This window comes from Blennius ocellaris (genome assembly GCF_963422515.1).
Source record: "Blennius ocellaris genome assembly, chromosome: 14".
NCBI classification, from domain to species: Eukaryota; Metazoa; Chordata; class Actinopteri; order Blenniiformes; family Blenniidae; genus Blennius; species Blennius ocellaris.
The window spans coordinates 19312961-19329237 of NC_137663.1; the positions used below are offsets into that span (position 1 = coordinate 19312961).

The 16277-nt window shown below is 38.9% G+C and overlaps 3 protein-coding genes across 3 annotated transcripts in view; 2 read left to right on the forward strand and 1 right to left on the reverse strand.

The window, feature by feature from the left end:
- Positions 1–2821: 2821 nt before the first annotated feature.
- Positions 2822–3769, forward strand: LOC308139553 (olfactory receptor 52E4-like; the record flags this gene model as incomplete). The annotated part of the gene is made up of 1 exon (XM_080509013.1): positions 2822–3769. The coding sequence occupies one exon, from the start codon at positions 2822–2824 to the stop codon at positions 3767–3769; it is 948 nt and encodes a 315-aa protein (XP_080365139.1).
- A 3192-nt stretch (positions 3770–6961) lies between these two features.
- On the forward strand, positions 6962–7903 carry LOC308139554 (olfactory receptor 4B13-like; the record flags this gene model as incomplete). Its single annotated transcript, XM_080509014.1, has 1 exon — positions 6962–7903. The coding sequence occupies one exon, from the start codon at positions 6962–6964 to the stop codon at positions 7901–7903; it is 942 nt and encodes a 313-aa protein (XP_080365140.1).
- A 2588-nt stretch (positions 7904–10491) lies between these two features.
- LOC308139239 (connector enhancer of kinase suppressor of ras 2-like) overlaps positions 10492–16277 on the reverse strand; it is a gene marked incomplete at its 5' end in the record, with an annotated part of 30271 nt that continues 24485 nt past the window's right edge. The window contains 4 exons of the mRNA XM_080508603.1: positions 10492–10756; positions 10863–11062; positions 14356–14839; positions 15506–15606. Coding sequence (XP_080364729.1) covers positions 10709–10756; positions 10863–11062; positions 14356–14839; positions 15506–15606 — 833 coding nt within the window. The 3' untranslated portion in view covers positions 10492–10708. The remainder of the gene's footprint in view (positions 10757–10862; positions 11063–14355; positions 14840–15505; positions 15607–16277) is intronic.

The window sequence follows — 16277 nt, forward strand, 5'->3', positions numbered from 1 at the left end:
ACTTCCCATTAATTATTGTTAACCACTTTACTATGATTCATGTTTTTGCCGTCGGTAGAAATGTGCACATTGACATAGATAAGAAATGAGATGAAGCAAGTGATGAGTGAATGAGCTGCAGTTGTATGTTGTGTTATCTTAAAGGTCATGACCCAATCGGGTGCAATATGTTGACACAGTGTTGCATCAGTGTTTTCCAAAGGGAAGTCATTACTGTCTTCCTCTCCGCTCTGGAGTTTATTCTCCAGGTGCTGTCCAAAGAGGCCTCACCTGGAGGAAAACAGTGGCGTCTAATTGCTTTCTAGAGGAAACGAAAAACAAAATGGACTAATGACCACTAATGCACCTACTCTTTTTCGGTATTCGTGTTTCTCTTCTAATAGCTGGAGACCGAGATAATACATGTATTTCTAAACATATAACACATACTTGACTAGAAGATGTTTGACACAAAAGTTTTGACCTCTGAAATTTAGTAGAGGTAAAAGCAAAATTAAAGAAACATTTCAAAACATAATCCATTGCTCTTTCACAATTCTAAGAAACTGTTAAGCACAATGTATTGGGTCTTGAATTGTTCTGCTTTTCCTAACAAGAGAGCATGTTTTGCATGCAATTGTTGTCGTAATTCCTCTACTTTTAGTGTTTTCCAGAAGCTGCTCATCAAAATAAAGCAAATGTTCTCTTACGGCTTTTCTCAGCTCGGCTGCATTAATCCATAATAATGTGGCCAGTGAGTGATGAAATTATCTTTCTTGGAGCCACTTACTGAATTCATATATTCTATTGGGGTCCTTACCCTAACATTACTTTTTAAAACTATCTGCAATAAACTGTATAGAGTTCATGTTTGTTTTCATTTCCCATGAACATGTTGTTGGAGGTGATCATGAAACATATTAAATAGTTACTGCAAATAAATCTGAATTTGGGGGGGAAATATCTCACTAAAGGACACAAAGTGCTGTACATAAAACTATATAGCACAACTGAAGTAAATATAACAAAAAATATTTTATATCAGTCTGACGATGCAAATTGTCACTTAGTTTAGATTCAATGACTGAAAAAGCTCAATTCCCTGAGCTTCAGCCTGGTTTTAGATAAACATCTCCGCTCAACCCTGAACGACTTTAGCCAACTTCATGAAGATGTCAAAAAAACATAGATAACTCAAACGTTGTCAGACATGGTAAACATAATTTTGCTTTGCATGTTAGCGAAAAATGCCTCCCAGAAGTTTTCCTGATGTGGATAACACACTCGATATTCCACATTCATGAGAGAAAACATGTTAAATGGAGGGCGTGTTTAGGCCCAATGCCTACCTTAACTGAAAATGGATCCTTAACTTTTATTTAATCATAAATCTTAAACATCTAAATTTTAAAGGGGTGGTATGCAAGATTTAAGTAATGCTACCTTGGTACACGGGGTGGCAGTATTGAGTCACGGCTTCAGCACTTATAAAATGTCTCATTCTTACTTGTGTCAGACTTTCAGACACACACATCAGTAGCACCTCATGTTCAAACTTCCATGGGATGTGTCCCTCTGTGTCCCCTGCAAAGACCTGAGGTCTACACCTGATCCAACACACACACACACACACACACACACACACACACACACACACACACACACACACACACACACACACACACACACACACACACACACACACACACACACACACACACACACACACACACAGTTACTGTGGTGTGAAAGAGTCTGGTCACTGTCTCTTACTCGTCCTCAGTTATTTCCATGTGCAGAAATGACCAACTATTAAAAGTCCTGTTCACGTCTCACTATCGGCATTCCTGGAAAACCAGGAAGGTAAACATCTGGAGACTCTGGGTCTCCAGCTCTGGGTTGAATGATTTAGTGAAAAGTCTTGAAGGCCAAGATGAGGTGGTGGACATAGTGGACAAAGGATGTTGGACATGGAGCTGCCAGGTGGATGAAGGAGAAGAGGGTGACCTCAGAGAAGAGTCGTGGATCGAGTGAACAAGGACATGTAGATGTTTGGAGTAACAGCAGATGAGGCAGGGGGATGTGGAGGCAAAAAGTTACAATGCATTCGGTATAAGGGATGCGGTTGTATTTACCTGCAGGTGGTTTTGCTTGGGTAGGATTTATAGTTGAATTACTAATGAATAACCAAGGATAGCTTGGGGTTTTAGGTCACTACACTCACCCCCTGACATAGACCAGGCCCATGGTGCAAACATTCCATAACCTCCTCAATGCTTGTTATCCAGCTCCCATAATGCTCTTACTCATACGTCTTTCTTGCAACCTTCTGAAGCCAAGTGGGCAACAGGCCTTCCACGACTTAGTATGTGTTATCTACAATAATATGTCGAAAACAATACTAACAGAAGGGGAGGTTTGAATGCATAGACGGGGAGACGTAATGTGGTTTGGTAGTCATGGAAACAAGGGACATCAGCACCACACGAGCCCACCCAGAGTCATGTTAAAAGGCTGCACAAACTTCTGCTGCACACCGTGCTGCAAAGGCAGGAGGACGGTCAGGTACAACAGATTTTACATGCACGAGCAATGTCAGTGAGCTCTGACTTCAACTGAGATTTAAATGCTTTATTAGATCCTTCCCTTTGGTGCAAATTCAAGTTCAGTACTACAAAATTAATCCTGCGATTATTACATACATAAACTTTAAAACACGTATTCTTATTGGTATAAATCTATTATTTTTCCTTTCTATATCTTTTAAGAGTGAAAAAAAATATGTCAAGCATCCATCATGTGAAATTGTTTTCTGTTCTCTTCCACAGAATTCGTCTGGAGCATGGACAACACCACGGCAGTGACATTTAAAATGACTCCATATGAGTCCATGGACAAGTACAAGCACGGCATGTTTTGTGTATTCTTTTTGCTGTATCTCGCTGCCATAGTTCTGAATTCATTGTTCATTTCTGTCATACACCTGAACCCAGAGCTGCATCAACCCATGAACGTGTTTGCGTGTATGTTATCCGTCAATGAAATATACGGCAGCACTGGTTTGTTGCCCACAGTTATGGTGATTCTGATGTCCAACACACATGAAATCAGTGTTAGGTGGTGCATCGCTCAGGTCTATTTCCTACACACGTATGCAGGTGGGGAATTTTGTGTGTTGGCTCTGATGGGATATGACAGATATGTCGCCATCTGTTACCCACTTCATTACCAAAGCAAGATGTCAAAATCAAAAATGTGCAAGCTTATCGCACTGGCGGGCCTGTACACACTGATTGTGTTTGGATGTTATTACTCGCTGACCTTGCAGCTGAGCTTCTGCGGAAAAGTAATAGCTAAATTGTACTGTGTGAACATGGAACTGGTCAAGACTTCATGCTCAACTGCGCCGTACATAAGCATTGTGGGACTTGTGATTCTGCCTTGTTTTATCGTCCCCCAGGTGGTGATGATTCTTTTCTCTTATGCAAAAATTGCAAAGGTGTGCAGTAGGTTGACAAAAGACGCTCAAATCAAAGCAGTGAAAACTTGCATCCCTCACTTGTTGTCTCTGTTGAATTACTCCATCGGCTCTTTGTTTGAAATAATCCATGCGAGATTTGATATGAGTCATGTGTCAGTTGAGGCGCGAAGCTTTCTGTCGTTGTACTTCATCATCATCCCATCTATTTTAAACCCAGTGTTGTATGGAATCGGCACTCAGATAGTACGAGTTTACATATTGAAACTGTTCTTCAAATACAAGATTCTGCCAAAAAAGCTAGCAGTTTAGGTGCCGTTATAGCAAAGCCTCTCTTGTTCTCTCCTCTCACATCATCCTCAGATTGTTTTAAACAGTGGTTATGTAAAAAATACAGAGTCGCTGTCCTCATTTTGACTTTGAGATATAAACATGCAATATCTCATGTTGGAGAAAATACTTATTAAAGACCTGTTTATTGTACAAGATTGTTTTGACTTTTTGTTTTTCACTTTTATGGGACGACTGCAGATTGTACTCATTAGGTTAAATGTTGGTTTGGCCTTCTATCTATCTACATCTTGTATAATGAATTCTGCTTGGCTAGAACTATTAGGTGTGTTGAAAACATTTTTCCTGGTGATTCAGGGGAGGGAAAATACTGTTAATTTAAATATTTTCAAAATTATTATGAACAGTAACAATTCTGTGTCACCTTTATTTCATTAAGAACTTCATGATTATGAGGATGATTTTTATTTTATAAGCTTAAAAACTTAAGGAAGCAATTACAATCATAAAAAGTAGATGACAACCTAATGACAGAAACGAAGGATGATAACATTTTTGTATTTTTAGCTAATGTGGAAATTAAAACATGCTAAAATAAGGACATGGCGTGATTAATGAATTTCACTTTGAAATCTGTTAAAATATGAAAAAAAGTTCATAATATTAAAGTACCTATGAAACAAGTGACAACAGAGGCACGGTGGTCATGTCCATTACACTTTTGGACAGGCATAATGAAAAAGGCCAGGCGACAAGATTTTGTGAAGTTTCTCGTAAATTCATTGAGAAATTATTGACAGTTTATGGACATTTTGAAGCTATAAATAATAAAATCTGTGCAGTTTCAGCTACTTTTCTATTTTCTGACACATATGCCATTTAAAAGGTATCCGATACATATTGGTATTACTTATGTCATTATTGTGACTTCAAAACGTCTTGTCTAAAATGAAAATGTTTAACAATAAAATATTTTAGCGAGTGTCCTGTAAAAGGTTAAAAGCGAGAACTACAAAAGGAGGGGAAAAAATGCATACTGTGAATATATTTATAGTGTCTGGTTGAGCCAAGCAGCTTCATTAAATCAACTGGCTCCTGTAATGCTACGTTAAGAGGATATACCAAGCGCTTCCAGCTCTGGGGGACTCAGAGAAGATTAAATGATTTATTTTACTTTGCGATCACGCTAAAGTAGATGCTGCCAAAATGTTTAAGAAAAAAATAATAGCAGTCAGAAATGTCTCTGTTTTTTTGTTGTTGTTGTTGTTGTTGCTTTTAATCAAATAAAAAGTGAATTTGGACCAGAATGTGTAAATTATGTACAAAACATTGCAGTTGAAAATGTGTTATTAACTGTTAAGGAGGGTTTAGTCTACTTTTCTGTGGCGCCTTAATTTCACAGGTTATGAAGAAGTGTGAGAGAATAAACGTGACAAGGTAGACGGGCTGCTGCAGTGTGAGTGGGTCGAAGTGTGTGTAGTAATTATAAAGTCATGGATCAAATTATTGTGATTCCTCATGAGACACGTGTCGTTTCTGCAATGAATTCCATCGTTCTATATGAATTCCTTAGCTTTGTACTGTCTGAAAAATCTTCAACCATTATATGGTCAAATAAAGTGACAGGGAGCATCAGGATACTGGACTGCATTTCAGCCTCGGGGCCTGGAGCACTTTAAGTTTATGAATGGATCCCATCAGGTAACGTTAAAATAGCTGTGGCTTGACTGAACGTTGAGACAATATCAGTGACACGCATATCATTTTCTGACAGAATGCTGTAAAATGAAGGTAATCTTCCGTGTCGATCGGCCCAGTCAGAGTACAAACCTCAATCCAATAGAGATGCTGGGAATAAGCTCAGAGAGCCAATAATATTGTAAGAACTTGGCTCAGCATCAAAATTGGGTTGTGCGTCTCCATCATGTCTTTCACTGTATTTATTTGAGTGTTTTGTGAGAAACAAAATCAGCTCAGTGGACGAACACACTCATTAGTGGTGGTCATTACTTTACATCCCAGTGGAAGCAATTATTTCCAGCAACAAAATGGGACCATAGCAAACCTGTCAATGGTACCCGGAGAATAACTGACCTCCAAATCAGTGTAAACACAGGAAACAATATTGACGAGCACATCAAAAATGTTCTGGGAAATTATTTTACAAACTACAGGGAATTAGTCAAATTTATGTCTTATTTATTTAATTCTGACAATCATATCTAAATCTGACAATCTTCCATTTAGGAAGGATTCAAATGAATTTAGCCACAGTAATGTGGATTCAGGAAATACAGTTTTTTTGTTGTTGTTTTTTAAATGTTTTTTCCTGGAAAATGAACAGTACATTCAGTGAGGCTGTTCTGAATTAATAGCAGCGACTGCTCAGATTATAAACTGCTATTTCCATCCATCTTCTTTACAAGCTTAATCCAGACTAAGCCAGTGGAGAGCTGGAGCAGATCCCTGCCAAAATCCAACTTCCATCCGGCAGATAAGATGTAGGATGAAGAAATGTGATGGTCAGCTCGCATCAACAAGTTGTCATATAAAATTATTTACAATCAAAACAAAACAAGTTTTTTGTCTTAAATTTTAAAACAGAATCCAAAGAAATCTTTTTTTTTTTTTTTTTAAAGTAAATTATCTTTTTTAATTAAAAATTGAAATTAATTCATAGCCTAAAGTAAAACAATGCTGGCATGTTGGACTGAAAGTTTAACTTCAATTATACTTAATAAGAAGTGAAGTAAGAACTAGCATAATAAAATTCTATATAATCTTGCAAGATAATTTGTTAATATCAAGATGTGTAGTTAAAAAAGATATTAACTCACCGGGATCAACGTCGGTGCATCTGTTATTATGACATTATCATTGAGTTTTAACATATAGAAACAGGTATAACTTCTTAGACAACTTTTGTCTTCAAAAGTCTTCAAAAGTATTAAAGAAAAATAACACTATAAATAATAATTGAATAAATATGATACTACATGCAATTTGTCCATCTGTCAATTTTAAATCCACATATAGGTTCTGTGAGTTCATTGGTGTGTGAGTAAGACCACATGACTCTCCTCCGCAGAAGAAGACGTATAAAACTGTAACAGAAGCCCTGCTGCGGTGCAGACAGGGTCAGGTGAGCGGAGGTTGCACCTTAAGGTATACAACTTCTTCCGTGTCATGTTTCTCGACTGACCCGACGACAACATGAAAAATGTGACTCCGGTGACCTCGTTTTATTTGTCTGAATTCTCTGGGATGGAGGACCTGAAGTCGTTGTACTTCTGCATTTTCTTCCTCATATACATGAGCATCATTGCAGAAAACGTTGTCTTGATCGGGGTGATCTATCGGGAAAAGACCCTGCACCAGCCAATGTATGGGCTGCTGTGTAATTTGGCTTTGAACAGCATGTACGGGGGCACAGCCTTACTGCCAGGGGTGCTGGTCAATGTGCTGTCACAGTCGCACGAAATATCCGTGTCGTTTTGCCAGACGCAGGTCTACGCCATACACACCTACGCTATCATTGAATTCACCATCCTGGCAGTGATGAGTTATGACAGATACGTGGCCATTTGCTATCCACTGTCTTATCATACAATCATGATGGAGAGGTTTGTTAAACTTGTTGTTTTAATGTGGCTTTACCCTTTGGTGGCATTTGTCATTGTTTTAATTGTCACTGTGCAGCTGCCATACTGCAGAAGAACCATAGAGAAAGCGTACTGTCTCAACTACCTGTTAGTAAGACTTGCGTGCACCGATACATCAATTGTTAATGTGGTTGGGCTGTTGTCTGTAGGTTTGTATACAGTGCCACAGCTTATCATGATCTTCTACTCGTATGCACACATCTTGAAGATATGCATAACAACATTCAGTGAATCCAAATTTAAAGCTCTACGGACTTGTACCCCGCACCTGTTGTCAATTATTAACTACTCCTTTGGATGCTTTTTTGAAATAGCACAGGGCCGATTTGACAGTAGTCACATGTCTTACCAAACCAAGATGTTTATGTCTCTTTACTTTTTAATATTCCCTCCCCTCCTCAATCCGATCATCTACGGTTTAAGTATTCAGATCATCAGGCTGCGACTCCTGAGGCTTTTCCGCAGAAAAAGCAGGCAAATGCAGACAAAGTAGCCAAGAAATGTGATACTATTCTGCATTTAAAGTGCATGATGTTGTTAAGTGCATGAGGCTGTCTTTCCCTGTTTAGTAATCACATTATTCAAACTGAACCCTGACCAGCTTGAATTTCTGCCGTGCGGGAGTCACAATGAGATTCAGTCACTTTGCTTCTCACTCAACCCGACATCATGTTAGAGGAAGCGAATTCACTTTTTTTTTTGCTCTTTTCTTGCTTGAAAGTGGAAATGTATTGAATAACAAATGATAAAATATATCATGTTTGTCATATACACTCGTATGACGCAGTTGCATTGAAATAAAACTGAAAATGTTATGATAATGCATCATTTTGTCAGTTATGTCTACAGTCATAACACAGCAACTAAAAAAAGAGCAATTTTCGTTACTGTTGAAGAAATGTCTAACTTTAACTTAAAATCAATTTTTTCTTTTTCCACTGAAAGTTTTAGTAGCAGGTGAAAATAACAAAGATGTACTTTTTTTTAAACCACTATTTAACATTAATACATGTTATAGTGTTGTAAATTATTGGTGCTATATAAATCAAGTTGAATTGAATCAAATTAGTTACCTTGGCCTTTTCACTATTTATCTACACTTTTGTTATATACTGTGTGAATAATCTGTTAACACTTTCATATTGCTGTGTGTTGAAACCATGATTCAACTGTGTCTAAATATTTGTTTCTTGTTTACTTTAACTGGCAAGTAGTTTTGTTTGTTGTCTGAAGGGGTTATTTTTTTGTAGGATTTGCAAATGTTAATGAAACCTGCCATTACCTGAGACATATCTTATCTGAAACAATGATTCAACACAATAATTTAAAACCTTTACATTTTAAAGGCCATCATAATGGGATATCATCCACAGAGAAATGAGACTTATGACTTTGAAAACTGGCAATTCAAATAAAGCTCTGTGTCCTCTGATTTAAAATCTGGTCTTTTTTGACAGAAACAAAGATCAAGTAAAACACAGGATGTATTTGAATTTGAAGAGAAATAAGTAACAATGTGTGAAGGGCAGCTGCAAACCCATCATGTAACTATCAGGAGAATTACTTTCATGCATCCATTGTTAGATGAAAACCCAGATGACTGGCTGTGACAATAAATTCAAAGCTTTCATTTCTGAGTGCAATTTTGACTGGAAACAACAGTTTTCGTCAATTGTTTAAAAAAAAAAGGCTTTCACTGAAATTTTGCTGGAATTGATGCTATTAACTTGTCTGAGATCGAGACGATAAGAAAGAAGTTCATTGTGTTTTAATAATAATACGCCAGAAACAAATTCAGCACTGTGTCACTGTGATTTTTCTGTTTTGATTAGTTCTTACGCAGGTCTGCAGTAAACTATCTGCTGTAGCTTCTCCACATTTGAAACCAGTTGCATTAAAATGTGTTCCTTTGATTTCAACTGGATAAAGCTACAGAAAGAAAGATAGATGGATGGATACGTGTTAATTTTTGGACTGTATCACACTGAGAGATGTTTATATTATTCTGCTCTTCTCACTATGTACAGTACACATATATGTAAATATGCATGTCATGATGGTGATAATACGATTGTGGAGTGTGTATCGTGACAAAAATAAATAAAAAAAACATAACATTGGCTCTTCCATGTGCCCATACCATACTTTATTTAATAAAAAAAGAAAAGTAACGGAGCTACAATATGGCACAGGTGTGCAATGTGAGTCAATTTCAAATGGCATGGTAATGTGGTTTAGTCTTACAAAGCATGCGTGCACATTAAACACTTAATAAATACAGCTATTTCTCTTTTTTATGGTGAACACTTAAAAAAAAAGAAAAAAATCACTTAATTGTGCTGGCCAGTTATTATGAGAAGAATTAAAAATACATTATAGTGTTTTTTTTGCATGTGTGTTTAGAGGTGTGTTGGGGGGAGAGACAGGGAGCAGAGTATGACAGCAGTTCTCTCCGGATCAAAACGCACTGAAAAATACAAAACTGTTTTACAAACAATCAGGTTGACAGCATGCATACAAAAATAGACAACTATTCTCATCTCTCCTTTGTAATTTACAATACTAGTTCATTATTGCCAAGCTTTATATTTGTGTGCCTCTGCTTTGAGGAGTAGCTTGCTTCCTATATCTTCTCTCATGTCTTGAAAAAGTACAATTTACATTCACTATCACTGAGGCACAGCACTTGATTTACAATTTGTATAAGTACCCCCAAAACATTGTGTAGTCACTGTTGCTGCGATGTAATATTAAATATATATGTAAATATATGCTTAACACCCTGTACACTCTGAGACCAAACGTACCCATGAGTCTTACATGCATAACAAAATGTTGTGTACATTCAAAACGCCACGAATAAGCGGCTGTACACAACTCCAGCATAATGTTCAAAAAGGATTCAACAGAAGCGAGGAAAGGTGGCCATGCATGTGAGCGACGCTTTAAAAAGCTCTTTGACAAACCTTTGACACGGACACAAAGTGCTTGTTTTTTTTCTCCATAAACCCTGTGAGCCTATATGTGATTTTTTTTTCATTTTTTTTTTTTCTATCAAGCCAGACACCGGTTTGTGCCTGTTGTTACAGCCCTCATCATGAGAAAAGAGAGATAGGGCCAAGAGGGACATCACGTCTTTGTGCTCCTGCACGGTGGGGGCAGCTGAAGGAGCGTTTCAAGTTATGGGGAGAAGGTAAAAGATTTTTGGTGCCTTTTTATCTCCTGCAGTGGGATGCCTGCCGGCAGTGTGAGGCACAGGCAGAGGCGATAAGCTCCAAACGTCATCGAAACACTGATCCTACCCCAGAAATCCCAAAGAGCGATTTGTGTCTTGAAGAGGGACATTCTGTAAGCAATCAAAGTTAGTTAGCAATCAGCAATGCTTACAAGGGAAAAAAAAAAAAAATAATATATATATATATATATATAAATGGTCAAACATGATGGTGTACCTTGAGCGAGCTGTGCAGGACCCGCAGGCGATGAAGCTTGTCATTAAGCAGGGGGTCGTTAACTCTGCGGACAAATGAGCGCTTGTACTCGAGGCGGCTGGCTGATCTGTGCTCAGCAGAGGTGGACAGGTTAGTCTGCTCCAGAGCTCGGTACAGATCCACCAAAGAGTCCGCCTGCATTCTGCACTCCCGCCCATGACCTAAAAACAAGGAAACAGAACACTTTACATTAAAAATAATCCCGAGGCCAGTAGTTATTCAAGTGTGGGACAGGCATGTTAATTATGTCCCGTCTCTCCCCATAGCTGGATGGGGGGGGGGTTCGCACATTTGTGTCTGCAGGGCTTTGGTCACACCCGTTTGCTTATTGTGTCTGGTACACTTTGCTCTTAGTTATTGACGAAGAGAGAGCGGAAATTAGAAATGAGAAAATAAATAAAGATAATAGAATGCTTCTTTCAAAAATGCAAGTGACGAAGAGGAAAACAGAGAAATCCTCTAAGTGCTTTTCATTTTCTGCTGCACTAACGCAGCTCAGAGAGACGAGTTCCAAGAAAACAATTTCAACCTTGAATCTGTGGACACGCCGCCATGTGAAAGTGTAGGCAGCAGCCTCCTCCTGCCCACATGCCCATTAATAGTTGTGCTTCCTGAACAGAACAAGATGGCAACGGACCAAATCTAGCAAGTGGTTGGTAAAAAGACTAAATGTGGCCAGTTGATAATTTCGAGTATTAATGCCAATTTTCTGGATAGACTGTGGCTGCTGAGTTATTTCAGATATTCTGTGCGGTGCTGACGATTTGACGGCTGAAGGCAAACGTTACAGTTGCCGTGTCATCACAGATGATTACTGAAGTAACAAGAACGACAAACAAAATGGAAAAACGCTAAATCAGAGCATTTCAGCATGTCAGTCTGAGGGGTTTTCCCCAAAACTTTAGTAAAAAAGTTAGTCTCCCACTCCTACATTTAGTGAATTAATGGATGTGAATGGTTGATGTTTCATCCCATAAACACTGAACAACTGAGCTAGAAAGACTAATGCTGTTGTTTAAATAATGTCTGACTTTATCAAGCGCACAAAGACGTCTGTTCTGAGACAATTCTTGTTTTGAGACTCCTGAAATTAACATTTTTCTTTTTTAAATATGCCCATGAGCTTATATATCGAATCCCACACATTTAAATGACTCTGCAAAAAAAACAAAACTTGAAATAACTCTGAACCTGCTCTGAAACTGTGGAGACACACAATGAGATGATTTCCTCCCACTCAACAGGCCTTATGGGGATAAAAGAATGAAGATACAATGAAGGAATCAAGAAAAATAAACATCGAAAACATAGAAAGTTAAATCATCACAGCTGTCTGATAAATGTTTATTTAAACTAAAGTTTTAGGTTGAAATTGAGTAACAATTCACGTTGCACTATTTGCTACTCAAAAAGCAGTGCTGTGTCATTTTGATCAGTTAGTGCAAATTGTACATGCATAACATGCATTTATTTGCTTGCTGTATTTCGGATCTCTCATTAATATATGGGTTTGGTCTTCTTCACAGCATCCTATGATGAATGTTATTATATTTCTAATATTTTTGTGGTACAAGTCCTGATTTTTGTGTTTTTCTTTCTTTCGAAAAAACCCAGTAAGAGAAGAAATCTGGCAAACAGCTCATCTACTCCAGTCACTTGTTTACATGTACTGCCCCCTGTTGGGACATCTTGGACACTACACTCGGGCTGTCATTCTGTGAGTTGTCTATTTGGTATTTTGGACATCATGTCTACAGCTTTGGGGCTCTGCTCTGAAATGTATCAGGCTTTGTTTGTCCGCCTGTTCGGCGTCTCTCTCTCTCTCTCTCGCTCTCTCTCATCTTTACAGGAAGTGGTGAAGAGAACAAACGGTGGAGCAATGGATGAACGAGGACAAGAAGAGAGGACCCTCGGGCTTCCTTCTTTATCCTGTTTGCAACTCAACATTAACATGGGCTGAAAGGATTCCTCTTCGCTTCACCTTCCAAACACCGCCCTGAGGCGCCACGACATCTCGATCGAGAGAGACAGAAAAGAGAGAGAGACAGAGAGAGAGAGAGAGAACGTGTGTGAGGAAGAGAGAGAGAGAGAGAGAGAGAGAGAGAAAGGGAGTGAACTGCCAACATAAATCAGTATCAAATAAAACACTAAATTTCATCTCACTTAGACAACTGCCCTGGAGGTCTTAGAGAGACGGCAAATGGGCGGGCTTCAACTCCAATCCAATAATGTAATAATAGCGAGGATTCAACCTCTGACATTTGCTGACTCTAACTGCCTGTTAGCAGCTTAAATTAAATAACCGATGACAAATAAAGGCACTGGTTCAGCCCTTCGTAGATAAAAAAAACAAAACAACAACAAAAAACAAAACACAAACTGATCTGGATGGAGCACTGATTTGGAGAGAGGTCCTCACAGGTCTGCAGGATCTCAGAGTGCTGAAAACGTGACATTCTTTGATCTGCTTTAAAAGCCTCCTGCAGCTTTTTTTTTGTGTTTGAACAATTCATTCGACTAGTAATCTACCAGCGTTCAGAATGGGTTCAGCTCAACTTATTTTCAGCTCAATCATTTTCAAAATTACTAAATACCAGTAGATAGAGTGCAAACTAAATGTTTAAGCACAATATATGGTAATTGTGGATTCATGGGTTTCTTTGCTGGGTAAGACACATACAGGGTGTTTCAATAGTTCATTATTCTATAGGTTTGTCTGCCTAGATTCAAACGCAGCAACGTGACTCAGGTTTGTTGAGGGATTTTCTACTCATATCAAATTATGGTTTCTACTTTGGTGTGACTTAAAAAGCATATTTGTTAGAAATTGGGAGCGATGCTTCACTGTGAAGAGGAAAACAGGAAGGAGATCATAACATCAGACCAACGCCACCCCCCACAAAGACATCAACACTGCCCAACAGCTGCTTTTTAACGAACCCCACCCACCCTGAACATCACCGGTTTTACTGTCTGTCCCCTGGAGGGGCAATACAAACCCTAAAAACACCTCAGAAAAATAGACTGAAAAACAGCATTTATGCTGAGAAACGTTCTTCGGTCATTTTTGACCTCCTAAATCAAAAATCAAAATGTCCTTTCCGTGTGTGTGCACTACCTTGAAGCATGTTTAAGTAGGAAAAATTATTAATATTTTTGTTTTAAAGTATTCATTATGGACAAGCAGAGTTTGTATTAGAAATGTGGTTTGGACTTAACAAAATGATTCAGCTATAACATTGAGTTAAAATAACTAAAACAAGCCACAACAATAGTTTGCTTGAAATCTCAATACATGTTCATATTTAGATCAATTTTACAAGTTAATGATTCAAGATTTTTGAAGTACTGTCAACTATGAACTTTGCCCCATGAGCAGATTCTTTTATTCAAAACAAAAAAACATGATGAAATACAGGAGTATTTATCTATTTATCATCATATATCTAAAGACCTGTGTCTCTGGGCCGGTCCAGCTGGTAGTGCTGCGGCTCCCTCTGATCGGCGGCGGCGGCGGTGGCAGCCAGGATGGCGTGAAGCCCGCTGTCCCGAGGAAGAGTGAAGCTGCGGGGTTTCCCTCCGGCCTCCGAGTCGATGCTGGCCCTGAACGGCAGAGGCAGGGCCCGGTACTGTTCCTGCAGCAGGCTGCGCTGCGCCGGCAGAGTCGACTGTCTGCGGTACTCCATCGCCAGTTGGTCTCTGTCCTCAGTCAGCAGGGACTCCTCCACGGGAAACGTCTGCAGGTAGTGCATCCTGGAGTTGCCCTCCATCTGGTCGTGCCACGAGTTTCGGTGGCCGCTCGTCTTCTGCCCGGAGGAGACGCCGTTGTTGCCGCTGCTTTCCTGAGGCTCGGAGTGGAAGTCCTCGTGAGAGGAGCGAGACTGGAATGTGTCAGAGGAGGAGAGGTGACCACGTTTTGGTTCCAGGTAGGGACTCGCCTAAAATAAGAGAAGGGTTAGGGTTAGGGTTATATATTCAATATCAGAATATCATCATAATCAGAATACTTTAAGAAACTCAGGGGGAAGTGGTTTAATAGTTGTATTATTTTTCATATATAACACAAAAGAAGATGAATAAGGTATTTTCAAAAAGTCTACTAAAGACATGTCATGTTTTTATACGTATTAACTATCATTCATTTCACTTCAATTTTGCACTAATCTGTGTACATTTGATCATCTTTCGTCAATATTTAGATTTTGTTTGTAGGATTCATTTTTACTGCCGGGTCACATGGCCCAAACAGTCCAGGTGCACTAATCCAAAGACTAATATCACTGAAAAGCTAACTGTTTCATTTTTTATTGCTGCACTCATAATATTAAAAACTAAAACCATTTCTTTTCTTCTTCTTCTTTTTTTTTTTTTATTATAACTAATAACTGTGGCTTCTGGTTAGAAATATAGGAAATTAATCTTACATTATGAGCCAAAAATAGTTTGAAGACACTGTGAAAAAGGTGAGACTGCTAACACAGGAAATTATCCCTTCATTAAAAAATACATGTTACTGACTCTAATTAAGCCGAGTGGGAAAGATTTCGTACTCGAGTTTATAAAAATGTTTCCCTGCATCATGACGGGAGTGTTGACAGACTCACTGAGGCTGCTCTGGGGTAGGTGTCGTAAGGTGGTGGTGGACTGTCCTGTTTCGGCATGGAGGCCATCTCCATGTCCTCATGGTCACTCTCACTCCAGTAATCTGTAATGAGAAAAGACATTTATATAGCTGATGCAAACCATAAACATGTAGAATCTTTTTCCAAATGAACAGCAGCATCACCTGAGAACGAGCAAACTCCGAATAAGTGTTCTGAAGGAGGAATGACAGCACAAATGAGGTGGAGGTGTGACGTAAAAGGACCGGCTTTAATGCTTAGACTGAGTGTGACGATGCCGTAACATTGAGAGGAACTTCCTGTTAAGCTCACTGAGGGTGTTACAGATCTAGAAACCCATCTCTAAAAGAAGAAGCCCCTCTCGCTTGTTAAGCACTGACAAACCTTTTCTCACCCACCACCTTGGCCAGCTTCCTACGTAGGCTGATCGAAAGCTAAAAGGGAAAGTTGCGTCATTTCCTGTTCGTAAGAGGCTGAAGAACACCCCAGAAAAAAAGATGGAAATAACAAGTGCACAATTATAAGCCCTAAAATTAGCATTTAGCAGAGATAATTGAATGTGATGTGAGATGGAAGTGACGCCTCTGCCTGTGATCTAGAAATAAGGTCTTTTCACTGAAGTCTGCAGATCACTTACTACATCTCACCCACACAATGTCATCCAATACAATAAAGTTCAAGCTGATCAATCCTCTATTTGACTCTGCAGATCTGGAGGTGAAAAGTCTGCAACTCGAGTTAAAGCAGATTCATT